We start from the raw sequence: 19584 nt of genomic DNA, 5'->3' as shown, positions 1-19584 counted from the left end.
ACTTAAGTCTGAATTTAGCAATAAGGAGTTCATGATCTGAGCCACAGTCACCTCCCAGTCTTGTTTTTGCTGACTGTATAGAGCTTCTCCATCTTTGGCTGGAAAGAATATAATCAGTCTGATTTCGGTATTGACCATCTGGTGATGTCCATGTGAACAGTCTTCTCTTGTGTTGTTGGAAGAGGGTGTTTGCTATGACTAGCGCGTTCTCTTGGCAAAACTCTGTTAGCATGTCCCTTATTGCAGTTCCTCTGTTATTCCTAAACAAACTCATTCTGCTGGTAAAATAACTGGCTGTTTTATTTTTTAAGGTTGACACAGAAATGCTAAGAAATTCAGGTCTTTCAGGTTAACAGGACTGCTTATTGATTAAGAAGAACTTGGAGGTGTTGCCATTCAGGCAGGGTAAAAAAGTCTTTTTTTTTTTTTAAATAAAACTTTTAACACAAAAAAGAAATAGGTTTCTCTCTTAGCTCCTCTTCTTCTTTTATCAATCCTTCCCCCCATTCCTGTGTTTTTAGCCAGGATAAACTACAAAATCTTTGGCCAAAATTGTTGTATAGTAAACTAGTCATTCAACTAATTCCTTGCCTACTATGAGATACCCAACAACAATATTAACTGGCACGTGGTTTCTGCAGTGATATCTCACCCACTGGAGGGATCCAATGGCAACCATTGGCCTTTTCACGTTGTTTCAGACTACTGAGATTAAAAACAAATCAAATCTAATGATCAGAACATAGGATATATGTCAGATCAGATCAGATCAGTCTCTCAGTCGTGCCCGACTCTTTGCGACCCCATGAATCACAGCACGCCAGGCCTCCCTGTCCATCACCAACTCCCAGAGTTCACTCAGACTCACGTCCATCGAGTCAGTGATGCCATCCAGCCATCTCATCCTCTGTCGTCCCCTTCTCCTCTTGCCCCCAATCCCTCCCAGCATCAGAGTCTTTTCCAATGAGTCACCTCTTCGCATAAGGTAGCCAAAGTACTGGAGTTTCAGCTTTAGCATCATTCCTTCCAAAGAAATCCGAGGGCTGATCTCCTTAAGAATAGACTGGTTGGATCTCCTTGCAGTCCAAGGGACTCTCAAGAGTCTTCTCCAACACCACAGTTCAAAAGCATCAATTCTTCGGCACTCAGCCTTCTTCACAGTCCAACTCTCACATCCATACATGGCCACAGGAAAAACCATAGCCTTGACTAGACGAACCTTTGTTGGCAAAGTAATGTCTCTGCTTTTGAATATGCTATCTAGGTTGGTCATAACTTTCCTTCCAAGGAGGAAGCGTCTTTTAATTTCATGGCTGCAGTCACCATCTGCAGTGATTTTGGAGCCCCCAAAAATAAAGTCTGACACTGTTTCCACTGTTTCCCCATCTATTTCCCATGAAGTGATGGGACCGGATGCCATGATCTTCGTTTTCTGAACGTTGAGCTTTAAGCCAACTTTTTCACTCTCCACTTTCACCTTCATAAAGAGGCTTTTTAGTTCCTCCTCACTTTCTGCCATAAGGGTGTGTCATCTGCATATCTGAGGTTATTGATATTTCTTCCGGCAATCTTGATTCCAGCTTGTGTTTCTTCCAGTCTAGCGCTTCTCATGATGTACTCTGCATATAAGTTAAATAAACATGGTGACAATATACAGCCTTGACAAACTCCTTTTCCTATTTGGAACCAGTCTGTTGTTCCATGTCCAGTTCTAACTGTTGCTTCCTGACCTGCATACAAATTTCTCAAGAGGCAGATCAGGTGGTCTGGTATTCCCATCTCTTTCAGAATTTTCCACAGTTTATTGTGATCCACACAGTCAAAGGCTTTGGCAGAGTCAATAAAGCAGAAATAGATGTTTTTCTGGAACTCTCTTGCTTTTTCCATGACCCAGCAGATGTTGGCAATTTGATCTCTGGTTCCTCTGCCTTTTCTAAAACCAGCTTGAACATCAGGAAGTTCATGGTTCACATATTGCTGAAGCCTAGCTTGGAGAATTTTAAGCATTACTTTACTAGCATGTGAGATGAGTGGAATTGTGCAGTAGTTTGAGCATTCTTTGGCATTGCCTTTCTTTGGGATTGGAATGAAAACTGACCTTTTCCAGTCCTGTGGCCACTGCTGAGTTTTCCACATTTGCTGGCATATTGAGTGCAGCACTTTCACAGCATCATCTTTCAGGATTTGGAATAGCTCCACTGGAATTCCATCACCTCCACTAGCTTTGTTCGTAGTGATGCTTTCTAAGGCCCACTTGACTTCACATTCCAGGATGTCTGGCTCTAGGTCAGTGATCACACCATCGTGATTATCTGAGTCGTGAAGATCTTTTTTGTACAGTTCTTCTGTGTATTCTTGCCATCTCTTCTTAATATCTTCTGTTTCTGTTAGGTCCATACCATTTCTGTCCTTTATCGAGCCCATCTTTGCATGAAATGTTCCTTTGGTATCTCTGATTTTCTTGAAGAGATCCCTAGTCTTTCCCATTCTGTTGTTCTCCTCTATTTCTTTGCATTGATCGCTGAAGAAGGCTTTCTTATCTCTTCTTGCTGTTCTTTGGAACTCTGCATTCAGATGTTTATATCTTTCCTTTTCTCCTTTGCTTTTCGCTTCTCTTCTTTTCACAGCTATTTGTAAGGCCTCCCCAGATAGCCATTTTGCTTTTTTGCATTTCTTTTCCATGGGGATGGTCTTGATCCCTGTCTCCTGTATAATGTCACGAACCTCATTCCATAGTTCATCAGGCACTCTTATCTATCAGATCTAGGCCCTTAAATCTATTTCTCACTTCCACTGTATAATCATAAGGGATTTGATTTAGGTCATACCTGAATGGTCTAGTGGTTTTCCCTACTTTCTTCAATTTAAGTCTGAATTTGGCAATAAGGAGTTCATGGTCTGAGCCACAGTCAGGCTCAGATATATGTACAGGATGGATATATGTAGGTTTGTGTAATTTGAATTAGTAATATGAGTTTCCAAAATACATTTGAAAGAAAAAGTAGTTGGGGAAGGTGAGCAACGTAGTCTGTATTTCCCAACAGAGCCCACCCCATTTCCTGACCAGACATTATTCTTTCACTTGTTTGTCTCCAAAGGAGTTAAATTTGCCTATAGAAACCCCTTGTATTTCTGTGCACATTAGACACTTTATGTTCCTTGAAGATAATCCTTTATATAGCTGAAGATAGTCTTGAAAAAATTTAATACAGGGACTTCCCTGGTGACCCAGTGGCTACGACTCTGCCCTCCCAATATAGGGGGACAGGGTTCAATCTCTGGATCAGGGAACTAGGCCCCGCATGTTGTAACTAACAAGAGTTCGCATATGGCAAATAAGAGTTTCCGTGTCTCAACTCAACTAAGAGTTCACATGTTGCACCTAACGATCCCGCATGTCACAACTAAAGATCCCACATGCCACAACTAAGACCCAAGCAGCCAAGTAAATAAAAAAGTTAATACATAGAAAACAAAGTATATATGAGGTATAAAAAAATACATCTTTGTTCTCATGCAAGATAGTACTCTTTGACTCCAAACTTTAATAAGTTTTCTTTTCCAACAACTGATCCCATTATTTTTATTTGTCTCCCAATCAGAACTTGAATTCCACTTTTTCTGTAATCCAAAAGCAGTCTTGGCACCAAAGGGAAGTCTGGGACATAATCTATGTCTGTTTCCAATTTCTGGGAGACAGTGAGTCACTACATTTCTATTGCAACACAGTTCCACTCCATTATTTTCCAGAGTTACACAACTACACATTTTCGAACTTCTTGAAGACCCCCAGGAGATGATAAGAAAGAAAGAGAGAAAGATATTCCTTTTACGTCTCCAAAACCATTCACACATTTTACCTTATTTTTCCCCTAAGATGTTTTAAAACTGCTTTTACAGTATCATCCTTTTCTGTGTATAGAGATGAAGCTTTTTGCCATGAGTTACAGGATAATAAGGGCTTCCCAGGTGGCATACTGGTAAAGAATCTGCCTGCCAATGCAGAAAATGCAGGCAAACTAGGTTTGATCCCTGGGTCGGGAAGATCCTCTAGGTGTAGGGCATGGCAACCCACTCCAGTATTCTTGCCTGAAGAATCCCATGGACAGAGGAGCCTGGTAGGCTCAGTCCATAGGGTTGCAAAGAGTCAGACTGAAGTGGTTTAGCATGAATGCACAGGATAGTAAGTGATGGAGCTGTGGTTTTTAACCTTGATGTACTGACTTAATACATTCTGAAGTGAAGTGAAGTGAAAGTCGCTCAGTCGTGTCCAACTCTTTGCGACCCCATGGCCTATACAGTCCATGGAATACTCCAGGCCAGAATACTGAAGTGAGTTCCCATTTCCTTCTCCAGGGGAAATAGAGCAGAATACATTCTATTGGGTCATAAAATATTTTAAACAAAGTCATACTTTAACTTGTTTTTGTATGTTTATAGAGATGATTACAAAATGTTCTGTTCAACCAACTTTCTAAGGACATGAGCTGGGTTGAGAGAAATGAAAAAACAGGAAAGTGTGGGAAATCTTTGCCTCCTTCTCCACCATAACTATAGTCAGAGGGGCCCCAGAATCAAGAGACTGGCTCTGCTGTCTGCTCCCCAAGCTAACTGATTTCAGAAACCTGAACACATGCAGAGACATCTGTGTCCAAGGATGTTAAATGAGATGTAAATGAGTGTTTGATTGGTACTCTGACAAAAAACATGGAAAAAGAACATTAAAAAAACATCCAAAACATTTAAAAATACTATCCTATTTTGAAACTAGGACATCTGTGACAAATATTGCAAGAAAAATTCAATGGTGGAGGTAGAAATCTTTTTGAGTCTATTTAGGGATGATTTCACATTTTGTAACACAGATAAGTGGGTACTGTTTTGCTGTAAGGCCCCATTTTTACTTGTCTTGTTACCCTTTTAAGACTATTTTTAGGAAACGAAGGGGTCTCCATGTGGAAGCAGAAGCCAGATTGCAGAATTTCTTTGCTCTGCCTTCATTGGGCTTCCAGTATTTGGGAATGGGTTTTCTTCTTTTGAGTCAAGCTTTACTTTATTTGATTCACTAGAACACAGCCTCACTTTCTCATCCTCTACCTCATTTGATGCCAAAATGATGGGCAACTTCATAATCTCTATGTATCAACTATATTTTCTCATTTTCAATATGTTCTGTTGTCTGGGGCCTGGCTGACCCTAGAGAGACTTCCAGGGCTGAGCTAATTTGTGTTGCTGTTATTGTTTAGTTCCCAAGTCTGACTCTTTACCATTGAGCCACCAGGGAAGCTTAGAGCTAATTTCTAGAGTTAGTAAACTTCTCCTCTGTGAGCCTGCCTTTTATATGTAAACCAACCAATCCAGAGGCTGTATAAATCACCTCTTCAGTTCAGTTCAGTCACTCAGTTGTGTCTGACTCTTTGCGACCCCATGAACTGCAGCACGCCAAGCCTCCCTGTCCATCACCAACTCCTGGAGTTTATACTCAAACTTATGTCCATTAAGTTGGTGATGCCATCTAACCATTTCATCCTCTGTCGTCCCCTTCTCCTCCTGCCCTTAATCTTTCCCAGCATCAGGGTCTTTTCAAATGAATCAGCTCTTCGCATCAGGTGGCCAAAGTATTGGAGTTTCAGCTTCAACATCAGTCCTTCCAATGAACACCCAGGACTGATCTCCCTTAGGATGGACTGGTTGGATCTCCTTGCAGTCCAAGGGACTCTCAAGAGTATTCTCCAACACCACAGTTCAAAAGCATCAATTCTTCGGCACTCAGCTTTCTTTATAGTCCAACTCTCACATCCATACATGACTACTGGAAAAACCGTAGCCTTGACTAGACGGACCTTTGTTGACAAAGTAATGTCTCTACTTTTTAATATGCTGTCTAGGTTAGTCACTATCAGGCTTTTAAGGCTTCCCTGATGGCTCAGTGGTAACAAATCCACCTTCAATGCAAGGGACATGGGTTTGATCCCTGGGTCGGGAAGATCCCCTGGAAGAGGAAATGGCAGCCCACGCCAGTATTCTTGCCTGGGGAAGTCCCATAGACAGAGAAGCCTGGCGGGCTACAGTCCATGGTATTACAAAATGGTTGGACATGACTTAGTGACTAAACAACAACATCAGGCTTTTACTAAACTCCAACAGGCAGTATTTCTCTGCCCTAATCATCCTAGGGCAGGCACCAGACAACTAGAGATAGCCTCTGTACCACAGAGCCCACTGAAATTATTCAAAGCAGCCAATGCTAGACCTACTTCTGTCTCACCCATCTCCATAGAAACCACAGTAAAGACTTCTGCCTGAGGACTTCCCTAGGGATCCAGTGATTAAGAATCCATCTTGCAATGAAGGGGACTTGGGTTCAATTCTTGGTGGGGGAACTAAGATCCCGCATGCTGCAGAGCCACTAACATAAGACTGTGCCACATTCAGAGTCTCTGCACAGCAAAGAAAGATCCCATATGACCCTGTGTGCCACAATTAAGATGGGATGCAACCAAATAATAGATATTTATAGGTACAGATGGGCTTCCCAGGTGGTGCTAGTGGTAAAGAACCTGCCTGTCAATGCAGGAGACATAAGACATACAAGTTCAATCCCTGGATTGGGAAGATTCCCTGGAGGAGGGCATGGCAACCCACTCCAGTATTCTTGCCTGGAGAATCCCAAGGACGGAGGAGCCTGGTGGGCTACAGTCCATAGCGTTGCAAAGAGCTGGACATGACTGAAGTGACTTAGCATGCATGCATAGGTATAGGTATTATAGGAGTTGGCTCGTGTGGTTATAGAAGCTAAGAAGTCTTGTGATCGTCTGTCTGTGGGAACCAAGAAAGCCTCTGGAGTAAGTTAGTCCAAATCTGAAGCCCTGAGAACCGGAAGGCCAATGATGTCTGAAGTCTTGGTCTGAGTCTGAAAGCCAAAGAACCAGCTGTGCTGATGGTCCATGGGCAGAAGATGAATATCCTAGGTCAAGCAGAGAGGTCGAATGTGCCCCTTTTCTGCCTGTTCTATTCTAGTCCTCAAGGAGTTCAATGATGCCCAAATAAAATGGTGATTGTAATCTTCTTTATTCAGTATGCTGGTTAAAATGCCAGTCTCTTCCAGAAATAGCTTCACAGACACACCAAAAACAATGCCTTACTATCTGGGTATCCTTTAGCCCAGTCAAGTGGACATAAGATTAACCATCGCAGATATCTTTGGCAAAACATCATTCAGTATAATGTAGCAAAGCACTAGATTTTGGAAAGAAAAAAATAAATGAAACCTCTTTTATTTTAAAGATTCTGCTACACTAAGGTTAAGATTTTTATGTGAGTGAGGTTGGAGAGGAGTGGAAGGTTACTAACTCAGGGGACTCCATATTTAGAGGTAATTATGGAAAATATAACCATAAAGCCATAGACTATGTTAAGCGCTATATATGTAAAATTTCATATTTAGGACTGTTTATCTTCTGAATCACTTAAGGTAAAAGATGAAAAATTGTAAATCTTTTTTCTGTATACACACATTTTTAGAGCAATTTAAGGTTTAAAGTTAAGTTGAATGGAAAGTACAAGGAGTTCCTATACACCAGGGGTCCCCAACCTTTTTGCCACTAGGGACAGGTTTTGTGGAAGAAAAATTTTCCATGGACCCGAGGGGTGTGGGATGGTTTCAGGATGATTCAAACGCATTAGCTTTTCTGTGCATTTTATTTCTATTATTACTATATCAGCTGCACCTCAGAGCATCAGACATTAGATCCCAGAGGCTGGGATCTCTCCACCCTCTCCCAGTTTCCCCTATTATTAACCTATTGAATTAGTCTGGTGCATATATTACAACTGATGAACCAATACTGGTACACTATTATGAACTAAAGTTCATAGTTTATGTTAGGGCTCACTTTTTGTGTCCTAGTTTTTTAGAGTTCTGCAAATATTGATACATAATGTCATGTATCCACTAATATGCTGCTGTTAAGTTGATTCAGTCATTCCAAGTCTTTGGGACCCTAGGGACTGCAGCCCACCAGGCTCCTCCAGGCAAGAATACTGGAGTGGGTTGCCAAGTCTTCCTTCAGGGGATCTTCCTGATCCAGGAATCAAACCTGCATCTTTTAAGTCTCCTGCATTGGCAGGCGGGTTCTTTACCACTAGTGCCACCTGGGAACCCACCAATACAGATAGCATCATACTCTGATGAGGCATAAGAGACATGGGTTTGATCCCTGGGTCAGGAAGATCCCCTGGAGAGGGGCATGGCAATCCACTCCAGTATTCTCTGGGGCTTCCCTGGTGGCTCAGATGGCAAAGAATCTGTCTGCAATGCAGGAGACCTGGGTTCAATCCCTGGGTTGTGAAGATCCTCTGGAGAAGGGAAAGGCTACCCACTTTAGTATTCTGGCCTGAAGAATTCCACGGACTGTATAGTCCATGGGGCCGCAAAGAGTCGGACATGACAAAGCGACTTTCATTTTTGCTTGCCCCACCAGCTGTAGTGCAGTGGATAATTGTATGGGCTCCATAATCAGCTCTCACAGGTTCAAATGTCAGCCATGCCCCTACTGGTACTTGTGTTGTGGATGGTGCTTGTTTAGAGCAGACACAGTGAGAGCAGAAGCCCCATCAATTCAGTTCAGTCACTCAGTCATATCCGACTCTTTGCGACTCCATGAATCACAGCATGCCAGGCCTCCCTGTCCATCACCAACTCCCGGAGTTCACTCAGACTCACGTCCATCGAGTCAGTGATGCCATCCAGCCATCTCATCCTCTGTTGTCCCCTTCTCCTCCTGCCCTCAATCGCTCCCAGCATCAGAGTCTTTTCCAATGAGTCAACTCTTCGCATGAGGTGGCCAAAGTACTGGAGTTTCAGCTTTAGCATCATTCCTTCCAAAGAAATCCCAGGGCTAATCTCCTTTAGAATGGACTGGTTGGATCTCCTTGCAGTCCAAGGGACTCTCAGGAGTCTTCTCCAACACCACAGTTCAAAAGCATCAATTCTTCGGAGCTCAGCCTTCTTCACAGTCCAACTTTCACATCCATACATGACCACTGGAAAAACCATAGCCTTGACTAGACAGACCTTTGTTGGCAAAGTAATGTCTCTGCTTTTCAATATGCTATCTAGGTTGGTCATAACTTTTCTTCCAAGGAGTAAGCGTCTTTTAATTTCATGGCTGCAGTCACCATCTGCAGTGATTTTGTAGCCCCCCAAAATGAAGTCTGACACTGTTTCCAATGAAGTGATGGGACCAGATGCCATGATCCCCATATGTGGTAATAAACATAACCATAGGGGCTTCCCTGATAGGTCAGTTGGTAAAGAATTTGCCTGCAATGCAGGAGACCCTGGTTCGATTCCTGGGTTGGGAAGATCCGCTGGAGAAGGGAACAGCTACTCACTCCAGTATTCAGGCTGGAGAATTACATGGACTGTGTAGTCCATGCAGTCACAAAGAGTCAGACACGGACTGAGCTACTTTCATTTTCACTCATACAAAGTAGTTTCTCTGCCCTAAAAATCCCTGTGCTTCAACTATTCATTTCTCCCTCAATGTGCCCGAAAATTGGCAACTACCGATCTTTCTACCATCTACATAATTTCCCTTTATCAAAGTTATATGGTCGAAATTACGCAGTATGTAGCCTTTTCAGTCTGGCTTCTTTCACTTCCCTATATGTGTTTAAGGTCTGCCATATCTTTTCATGGCCTGCTAGCTCATTTCTCTTGATCTTTAAATAATATTTCATTATATGGATGTTTATCACAGTTTGTTAAACCAGTTTGTATATTCATTCACCTATTTATAACATCTCAGTTGCTTCTAAATTTTGGCAAATATGAATTAAGCTGCTATAAACATTTGTGCACAGGTTTTTGTTTTAAAAGATTTATTTATTTATTGGATGTGCCAGGTCTTAGTTGCACAGGGATCCTTAGTTTCCTGACCAGGGATCAAACCCAGGCCCCCTGCTTTGGGAGCGCTGTCTTAGCCACCGGAACACCAGGAATGTCCCTTGTATGCTGGTTTTTATGTGGACCTGTCTCAGCTTCTTTAGGTAAATACCTAACTGTTGTGATTTCTTGATATGAAGATAATATTATATTTAGCTTTGATCAAGTAAGAAACTGCCAATCTGTCTTCCAAAGTGACTGTATTATTTTACTTTCCCATTAACAATTTCATTATTTTAATTTGCATTTCTTTAATTAATTGCCAATATTCATTCATTCAACAAATAAGTATTCACTTATTATGTGGCAGGCTGTCGGGCACTAGGGATACAGCAGTAAACAAAACAGACAAAATTGGCTTTCCCTCTGGAACTGACATTCTGGAAACAACATACAAATTTCCTAAATAGCATGTTAGATTGTAAAAAGTACTATGAAGAAAAATAGAAGTGTATGCATGTGGGGTTAACTTTAACTGTCGTGGTCAGGGAAGGTCTCACTGAGAGGTGACTATGAGGAAGAGACCTAAACGAGGTGAAAGAGAATCATATGATAACTGGAAAAGAAGAGTTCCAACATGACAGGATGGCCCTGCGGCAGAACCCTTCCTCCACAAGTAGTGTTTAAAGAACAGCAAAAGTCTAGTGTGACTTTTGGTCTAGTAGCCCAAATCTCTCGGAGAAGGCAATGGCACCCCACTCCAGTACTCTTGCCTGGAGAATCCCATGGATGGAGGAGCCTGGTGGGCTGAGGTCCATGGGGTCCCTAAGAGTCGGTCACGACTGAGCGACTTCACTTTCACTTTTCACTTTCATGCATTGGAGAAGGAAATGGCAACCCACTCCAGTGTTCTTGCCTGGAGAATCCCAGGGACGGGGGAGCCTGATGGTCTGCCGTCTGTGGGGTCACAGAGAGTCGGACAGGACTGAAGCGACTTAGCAGCAGCAGCAGCAGCAGCAGCCCAAATCTCTAGACTGCCTGTCTTACTAGTCTGTTATGGTTCAGGAAATGGTTCCCTCTTGTTGCTGCTTCTCATAGCTAGAGTTATTCCATTATAATCACTGACCTTATAGCAGTATATATTTGGTCAATCACTTCAAGTTGACTAGTCATCATAATTTTTATTGATGGCTCTGTCATATTTGGTAATACAAGGGGCAATAATCTTGTAAAATAAGCAGAACACAAGTAATACAGCTGGAGAAGGAAAAGGCTGCCCGCTCCAGTATTCTGGCCTGGAGAATTCCATGAACTGTATAGTCCATGGGGTCGCAAAGAGTCGGACACGACTGAGTGACTTTTACTTCGCTTCACTTGACAATTAGCCAGGAACCATCTTTCTGATTAGTAAATCCTACCTTTAAGGGCTAAAATTTCTGATTCGGGGCGATAAGAGACCGACTAGGGAACTCGGCGTAGTTGTCCCAACCCGGCGGGGGAAAGTGGCGCCCCACAGTGGCCTTCGAACGACGAAACAGAGGGCCTACGGCGCATTAAAGAAAGGTCCGCGTCATTTTTGAGATGGACACAAAATGGAGCACAAACCCTTCACAGAAGGCACTTTGAGTGACAGCCTTCCGGCCCAGTCCCCAGGGCCTTTGGAAGATTTTTCAAAAGGGCCGCGAAAAGGCCGGGAACCCACAGAGGGTTTGGCTTGCCACGGACCAGACCCTCCCAAGGAGCCTCCCAGAGGGGGCGGTGTCGCCGGAGGGATGACGTAAAAAGGCGTCGCGTTGAGGGTGACGCGTGGCGTAGATGACGTAGGGCTGCGCCTGTCACCCCCGGGGCTTGTTGCGAGGAGGAGCGGGCGCCATGGCGGTTCTGCTGGAGACCACTTTGGGCGACGTCGTCATCGACCTGTACACAGAGGAGCGGCCGCGCGGTGAGGCCCCGGCCCTGCTCACCTCTCGGCGGGCCGCGCTCTTTTTTTCCCCCGCGCTTTTCCTTTTCTTCCCAGTCCCCGGCGTGGACTGGCTGGAGCTTCTGGGCTGATGGTACCCGCGACCGCGCAGTTTATCAGCGGGCCCTGGTTGAAAAGTTTGTTTCTGAGGAGCAACCTTTCTCCGCCTCTGGTGCTGGCCAGTCGGGTGGCAGGTGCTTGTAGTTATTAAATCCGTGTGTGTGTGTGTGTGTGTGTGTGTGTGTGTGTGTGTGTGTGTGTGTGTGTGTGTGTGTGTGTGTGTGTGTGTGTGTGTGTGTGTGTGTGTGTGTGTGTGTGTGTGTGTGTGTGTGTGTGTGCTGTGTGTGTGTGTGTGTGTGTGTGTGTGTGTGTGTGTGTGTGTGCAGGCTGCATATTCAGTGCCCTTAGCTTTTGTGGCTTACTAGTCAGGAACATAGCGAGTATTCCTTGGTGTGTAATCAGTAAGTCTTGATGAAAGCAGGGACGAAGGGCTTGGAGCAGTGAGTGTGGGCATCCCTCCTAGGTAGAGGGAGGGCTGTCCGGAGGTGTGCACCCAGTCTTAGCAAACACTCGTTGATCGCCCACTACGCGAGACTTGGCTGTCCGGAGGTGTGCACCCAGTCTTAGCAAACACTCGTTGATCGCCCACTACGCGAGACTTTGTGCCAAGCCGTGGGATGGGCGTCTTGCCCTCAAAGGTCTAATTTTCCATTGGGGGAAATAGGCGCCGCAAACCATTTCATTTCTTAAGCGATGTAGTGGAAGAATGTGTAAGTTGCCTTGGAAACCAGAGGAGGGAGTAATTCTTCCTGGCTGGGGGTGGGGAGAAGCAGAGCTAAAGAAGAATGCAGAGCACTTGAACTCGCTCTTTTAAAAATGGGAGTGAGGGTGTTCTTGTTTGCTTGGAATTTTCTGGAAACGGCAAGTAGATCGGCGTGGCTTGACAGTGTAATGGCAGACCGTGAGTCTGGTCATACACGTTTTGTAGGTTAGGTTTGGTCCTGAATAGCCTTGTGTGCCCTACTGAAAACCACAGTCTTTGAAGGGTTTGAAAGCAGGATTGAGAGAGGCGTAACAAACTTGTTTTAGGATAATAGGCAACAATATGGAGAATGTTTCAGAGTGGGGAGAAACTGGAGAAACTGTAACTAAACAGGAGAGTTTAGTTACAATCAGGGTCCTGCCCCCAAGGAATGCAGTTTGTCAAAGAAGATGAAACAAACTATACAATATGGTACCATGAGTGCCTGCTGAGGTGCTGCGCTTTTTTCCGCACTGAGTTATCACCCCCACCCCAGCAACTCTCAACATACATCTATTCCTTTCTTATACTGATGCCTGTGCCCCACATTTCTCCCCACTGTTGTCCTTTTGGCAAACTTCCTGTTTATTAATCAGTTCTCAGGTCAAGCATGATCTGTTCTGTGAAGCTCCCTGTGTCCCTGAGCCGAGTTAAGATTGGTTTCTTTTGCTCTGCCTCAGGTCTTTTATAAATCACATAGTACGTATTTTGTTATACATTTTCCTGTTAGCCTGGGATTATTTTCAAGTCTTGGTCTCCTCTCAAGATGTAAACTTTAAGAGAGCAGGGACTATTCCTTGATTATCTCTGTATCTTGAGCACCTAGTGCAGTGCCTGACACTTTGAAGGTGCACACACCGAAGTGATGGATAATATGTGTTGTATTCAGACTGTTTGTTCAGATCAGATTAGATCAAATCAGTCGCTAAGTCGTGTCCGACTCTTTGCGACCCCATGAGTTGCAGCACGCCAGGCCTCCCTGTCCATCACCAACTCCTGGAGTTCACTCAGACTCACATCCATCGAGTCAGTGATGCCATCCAGCCATCTCATCCTCTGTTGTCCCCTTCTCCTCCTGCCCCCAGTCCCTCCCAGCATCAGAGTCTTTTCCAATGAGTCAACTCTTCGCATGAGGTGGCCAAAGTACTGGAGTTTCAGCTTTAGCATCATTCCTTCCAAAGAAATGCCAGGGCTGATCTCCTTCAGAATGGACCGGTTGGATCTCCTTGCAGTCCAAGGGACTCTCAAGAGTCTTCTCCAACACCACAGTTCAAAAGCATCAATTCTTCAGCGCTCAGCCTTCTTCACAGTCCAACTCTCACATCCATACATGACCACAAGAAAAATCATAGCCTTGACTAGACGAACCTTTGTTGGCAAAGTAATGTCTCTGCTTTTGAATATGCTATCTAGGTTGGTCATAACTTTCCTTCCAAGGAGTAAGTGTCTTTTAATTTCATGGCTGCAGTCACCATCTGCAGTGATTTTGGAGCCCCCCAAAATAAAGTCTGACACTGTTTCCACTGTTTCCCCATCTATTTCCCATGAAGTGATGGGACCAGATGCCATGATCTTCGTTTTCTGAATGTTGAGCTTTAAGCCAACTTTTTCACTCTCCACTTTCACCTTCATCAAGAGCCTTTTTAGTTCCTCTTCACTTTCTGCCATAAGGGTGGTGTCATCTGCATATCTGAGGTTATTGATATTTCTTCCGGCAATCTTGATTCCAGCTTGTGCTTCTTCCAGACCAGCGTTTCTCATGATGTACTCTGCATAGAAGTAAAATAAACAGGGTGACAGTATACAGCCTTGATGTACTCCTTTTCCTATTTGGAACCAGTCTGTTGTTCCATGTCCAGTTCTAACTGTTGCTTCCTGACCTGCATACAGATTTCTCAAGAGGCAGATCAGGTGGTCTGGTATTCCCATCTCTTGAAGAATTTTCCACAGTTTATTGTGATCCACACAGTCAAAGGCTTTGGCATAGTCAGTAAAGCAGAAATAGATGTTTTTCTGGAACTCTCTTGCTTTTTCCATGATCCAGCAGATGTTGGCAATTTGATCTCTGGTTCCTCTGCCTTTTCTAAAACCAGCTTGAACATCAGGAAGTTCATGGTTCACATATTGACTGTTTGTTCAAGTGATAGAAACTCAACTGAAACTACCTTAAAGAAAATAATGGATTGCCTTATGTTATTGGTGTAAGCTTTGAGCTTCCCTCATAGCTCAGTTGGTAAAGAATCCGCCTGCAGTGCAGGAGACTGATTCAATTCCTAGGTTGGGAAGATCTGCTGGAGAAGGGATAGGCTACCCACTCCAGTATTCTTGGGCTTCTCTTGTGGCTCAGCTGGTAAAGAATCTGCCTGCAATGCGGCAGACCTGGGTTTGATCCCTGGTTTGGGAAGATTCCCTGGAGAAAGGAAAGACAACCCACTCCAGTATTCTGGGCTGGAAAATTCCATGGGCATGTATAGTCCATGGGGGTCCCAGAGTCGGAAAGGACTGACTTTCACTTTCACTGGGGTAAGCTTTAAGGATGACAGCATCCAGGGCTTCACAGAGTCTTATAGAGAATTGTATTTTTCACCTTTCGGTTTTGTTTTTGAGTTTGACACGTTCCATGTGGAGCAGCATTTGGCAAGGAATGGGCCTTTTCCCCTAGAATTATGAGAAATGAAAGGGAGGTAGGATTATCCCACCGAATTAACAGAATGTTTTTTGTGTGTGATTTTGCAGTGTTTCTGGAATGATAGCTTGGAACACTTAAAACATAAATCCATGCTCTTTGTATATATTTGTAATGTGTATGTAGTTGTGATTGGATATCTACTTATATGTGTAACTACTTATCAATCTGTAATAAATATATTCAGACTTATTTTTCTTTTTTCCTCACTTCTTCTCTCCCTTTTCCTTTTTATAAAAACTTTTTATTATATAAAACTTTAAGCATATACAAAAGTAGAATCATGTAAATGAACTCTCCGGTGTTGATCATCAGCTTCATTTAACAGTTGTTAATGTGTGTTTCATTTATATTGCCACATCTGCTGAATTTTTTGTTTGTTTTTGGCTGCGCCATGCAGCCTGTGGGATCTTACTTCTCTGACCAAGGGTTGAACCTCAGGCCGTGGCAGTGAAAGTGCTGAGTCCTAACCACTGCACTGACAGGGAATTCCTTTACATGACATTAAAGGGCTTCCCTGGTGGCTCAGATGGTAAAGAATCCACCTGCAATGCTGGAGACCTGGGTTCGATCCCTGGGTTGGGAAGAGCCCCTGGAGAAGGAAATGGCAACCCACTCCAGTATTCTTGCGTGGAGAAATTCCATGGACAGAGGAACCTGGCAGGCTACAATCCACGGGGTGGCAAAGAGTCGGACATGACTGAGTCACTAACACATGACATTTATTTAATCTGTAATTAATTAAAAGGTGCTTGCTCCTTGGAAGAAAAGCTATGACAAACCTAGGCATCATATTAAAAAGCAGAGACATTACTTTGTTGACAAAGGTCTGTATAGTCAAAGCTATGGTTTTTCCAGCAGTCACGTATGGATGTGAGAGTTGGACCATAAGGAATGCTGAGCCATGAAGAATTGATGCTTTTGAACTGTAGTGTTGGAAAAGACTCTTGAGAGTCCCTTGGACTACAAGGAGATCCAACCAGTCCATCCTAAAGGAAATCAACTCTGTATACTCATTGGAAGGACTGATGCTGAAGCTGAAGCTCCAGTACTTTGGCCAGCTGATGTGAAGAGCCGACCCTGATGCTAGAAAAGATTGAAGGCAGGAGGAGAAGGGAATGACAGAGGATGAGATGGTTGGATGGCATCACTAACTCAATGGACATGAGTTTGAGCAAGTTCTGGGAGATGGTGAAGGATAGGGAAGCCTGGCATGCTGCAGTCCATGGGGTCTCAAAGTTGAACACGACTAAGTGACTGAACAACAAAAGATATTTTTTAAAAAAGATAACCACAAGCCATGGTCACGTCTAGAGAAATAAGCAATAATTTCTCTTTGTTGTTTAGTTGCTCAGTCCTGTCTGACTCTTTTGTGACCCAATGGGTTGTAAGCCTGCCAGGCTCCTCTGTCCATGGGATTTACCAGGCACGAAGTGGGTTGCCATTTCCTTCTCCAGGATATCCTCCCAATCCAAAGATTGAACCTGTGTCTTCTACATTTGCAGGAAGATTCTTTACCACTGAGCCACCAGGGGAGCCCCAGTAATTCCTTAGTAACATTCATGTTTATCTGTTGTCTCATAAACATTTAAAAGAATATTTCATCATTTGAAATGGGATTCAAACAAAGACCATGTATTGTGTTGGTTGATATAGCTCTTAAATGGGGCTTCCCAGGTGGCGTAGTGGTAAAGAATCTGCCCGAAATGCATGATACTCAAGAGACACAGGTTCAATTTCTGGGTCTGGAAGATCCTCTGGAGGACGGTAGGCCGTTTCACAATGTCTTCCCACCTTGAAATGGCCCCTCTCTACTCTCTGCCAGTCCAGTTTTTTTAATGTTCAGTTTCAGCCTCCAAGAGGTCTTCTCTTTTCCCCAGCCAGAAACAGTCTCTCTTTTCAACTCTTGTGGCATATTTATTAACAAAATTGTACTATTTAAGTGCACCAATGGTATTATCAGGTATGCTCAGTATTATAACTGAGTTCAGGTGTAAGGACCCTCATTTAGTATAAGCTCCTTGAGGGGTAGGGATCCTTCATGTATCTTTCTGTCTGTCTGTTTTCTAGCTTAGTGCCTTGAGAACTTGCTAGAATGTTTCTCTACACCGAGGCTACGAACTTGTTAACAGCAGAGATTTACTGGCATTTGACCTAACAGAGTGCCAAATGCCTAGAGGATACTCAGGGTTTATTGGATAAATGAGTGAATTTATTTTAAAAAGGTGGTACATGTTTAGTGTATGGATATTTGTGAAGGGAATGGCTACCCCCTCCAGTATTCTTGGGGCTTCCCTGGTGGCTCCGACGGTAAAGAATATACTTGCAGTACAGGAGACCTGGATTCAATCCAGGGTTTGGAAGATCCCCTGGCGTAGGGTAACAATTCCCTTCTCCAGAGGTACATGGTGAGTGTATGGATCTTCGGGAAGGGCTGTTGAATCATTGTGAAACAGTTGATCCTGGATACTTTGTTTTCTCTAGTGTAAATACGCTGCACCCATTTTCAGATGCTCTGCTAGATCCTTTCCCGTCACAGTGTCCTCTTTAATTTTTTTTTTCTCTTAACAAAATCAATTCATCAATAGATGATTGCTGATGACTCAGAGAGCTCAAACTGGTGCTCTGTGACAACCTAGAGGGGTGGGTTGGGAAGGGAGGTGGGAGGGAGTTTCAAGAGGGAGGGGATATATGTACACCTATGGCTGATTCATGCTGATATATGGCAGAAACCAACATAATATTGTAAAGCAATTATCCTTCAATTAAAAATAAATTACAAAATAGAAAAAAAATAGATGATTGCTTATCCCAGATAAGTTTTAATTTCCTGTATAGCTCAGATGCCCAAAAAATCCAAAGAAAAAGAGAATAAAAGATAACTTAAAATATATTGCATTTTTCTAGGCTTGGTGGTGGTTTAGTTGCTAAGTGGTGTCTGACTCTTGCGATCTCATGGACTGTAGTCTGCCAACCTCCTCTGTCCATGGGATTCTCCAGGCAAGAATAGGGGAATGGGTTGCCATTTCCTTTGCCAGGGGATCTTCCTGACCCAGGAGTCAAACCCCAGTCTCCTGCATTGCAGGCAGATTCTTTACCGACTAAGCTATGAGGGAAGCTTACTTATATTTTTTAAATGGCTTTGGACATTTGACCATTTGGGGAGGTTTTTATATGGTGGCTTAGAAATTAAATTATACTAACTGTGCCTTTACTTGATTGAAAATGTGTTTGTGAACTGCTGTGGTAAATTTAGTATTTACTTTTTTTCAGCTTGCTTGAATTTCCTGAAGTTGTGCAAAATAAAATATTACAATTATTGCCTTATTCACAATGTCCAGGTGAGTTGGTAGATATTAGTCATGTTCTTTGTTACTGGAACCATCTAACAAACTCTGAATTAATGAAGTCTCCTATATATTACAGAGGGATTTTATCATACAGACTGGTGATCCTACAGGGACTGGACGTGGAGGAGAATCAGTTTTTGGGTAAGTTTCTTTATTTTCAAATGGATAAAAAATAGAAATTCTTCTTAAAAATGTTAAGTAGTATATTTTAATCTGCATTTTAAAATATGGTTCAAATATAGATTTTTTCCAAGTTCCATAAATGTCTATAGCAAAAAAAAGGAGTATTTTTGAATACTGGTACCATTTCTATAAAGAAATGGTAACCTTATATGCTAACTCTAGTGCCCTATATATATAATCTTAGTATGTCTGTATTTCATGTTGAGTGTACTTATATTTTATAACCTTATTATATGTATTTTTAGTCAACTGTATGGTGATCAAGCAAGCTTCTTCGAGGCTGAAAAAGTGCCAAGAATTAAGCACAAGAAGAAGGGCACTGTGTCCATGGTGAACAATGGCAGTGATCAGCATGGATCTCAGGTTAGGAAGTGCATGAGGAGATGAGTTTTGCTGGAAGGCACCCACGAAATTATCTTTTTGAACTATCTAGTAAGGAAAGAATTTCAACCAAAGATATTTGTTAGAATTAAAAAATGACACTGTTTTCTCCTGTGTTAAAAAAGATCCTTATTATTTTGTTCTTTTGAATGTAAGGCATATCCTTTGGGAGAAATTTAGAAAATACAGGAAAGTACAAAGAAGAAAATAACATTACCTATAATCCCACAATTCATAGATCATCACTGTTCAGAGACAGAAAGGCCTGTCCTTGCAGTATTTATTCCTTCTTTCAAAACAGGTCATGTTGAGTACGTTTCATTCACTGTCACA

General features: G+C 42.9%; 1 protein-coding gene across 1 annotated transcript in view; it reads left to right on the top strand.

Moving 5' to 3' along the window:
* The first annotated feature begins 11687 nt into the window (after positions 1-11687).
* PPIL4 (peptidylprolyl isomerase like 4) overlaps positions 11688-19584 on the top strand; it is a 40904-nt gene continuing 33007 nt past the window's right edge. The window contains exons 1-4 of the mRNA XM_019967570.2: positions 11688-11831; positions 18611-18678; positions 18764-18828; positions 19116-19233. Coding sequence (XP_019823129.2) covers positions 11762-11831; positions 18611-18678; positions 18764-18828; positions 19116-19233 — 321 coding nt within the window. The 5' untranslated portion in view covers positions 11688-11761. The remainder of the gene's footprint in view (positions 11832-18610; positions 18679-18763; positions 18829-19115; positions 19234-19584) is intronic.

Source organism: Bos indicus, chromosome 9 (assembly GCF_029378745.1).
Source record: "Bos indicus isolate NIAB-ARS_2022 breed Sahiwal x Tharparkar chromosome 9, NIAB-ARS_B.indTharparkar_mat_pri_1.0, whole genome shotgun sequence".
In the NCBI taxonomy this organism is placed as follows: domain Eukaryota; kingdom Metazoa; phylum Chordata; class Mammalia; order Artiodactyla; family Bovidae; genus Bos; species Bos indicus.
This window is presented reverse-complemented; position numbering and strand designations above follow the sequence as displayed.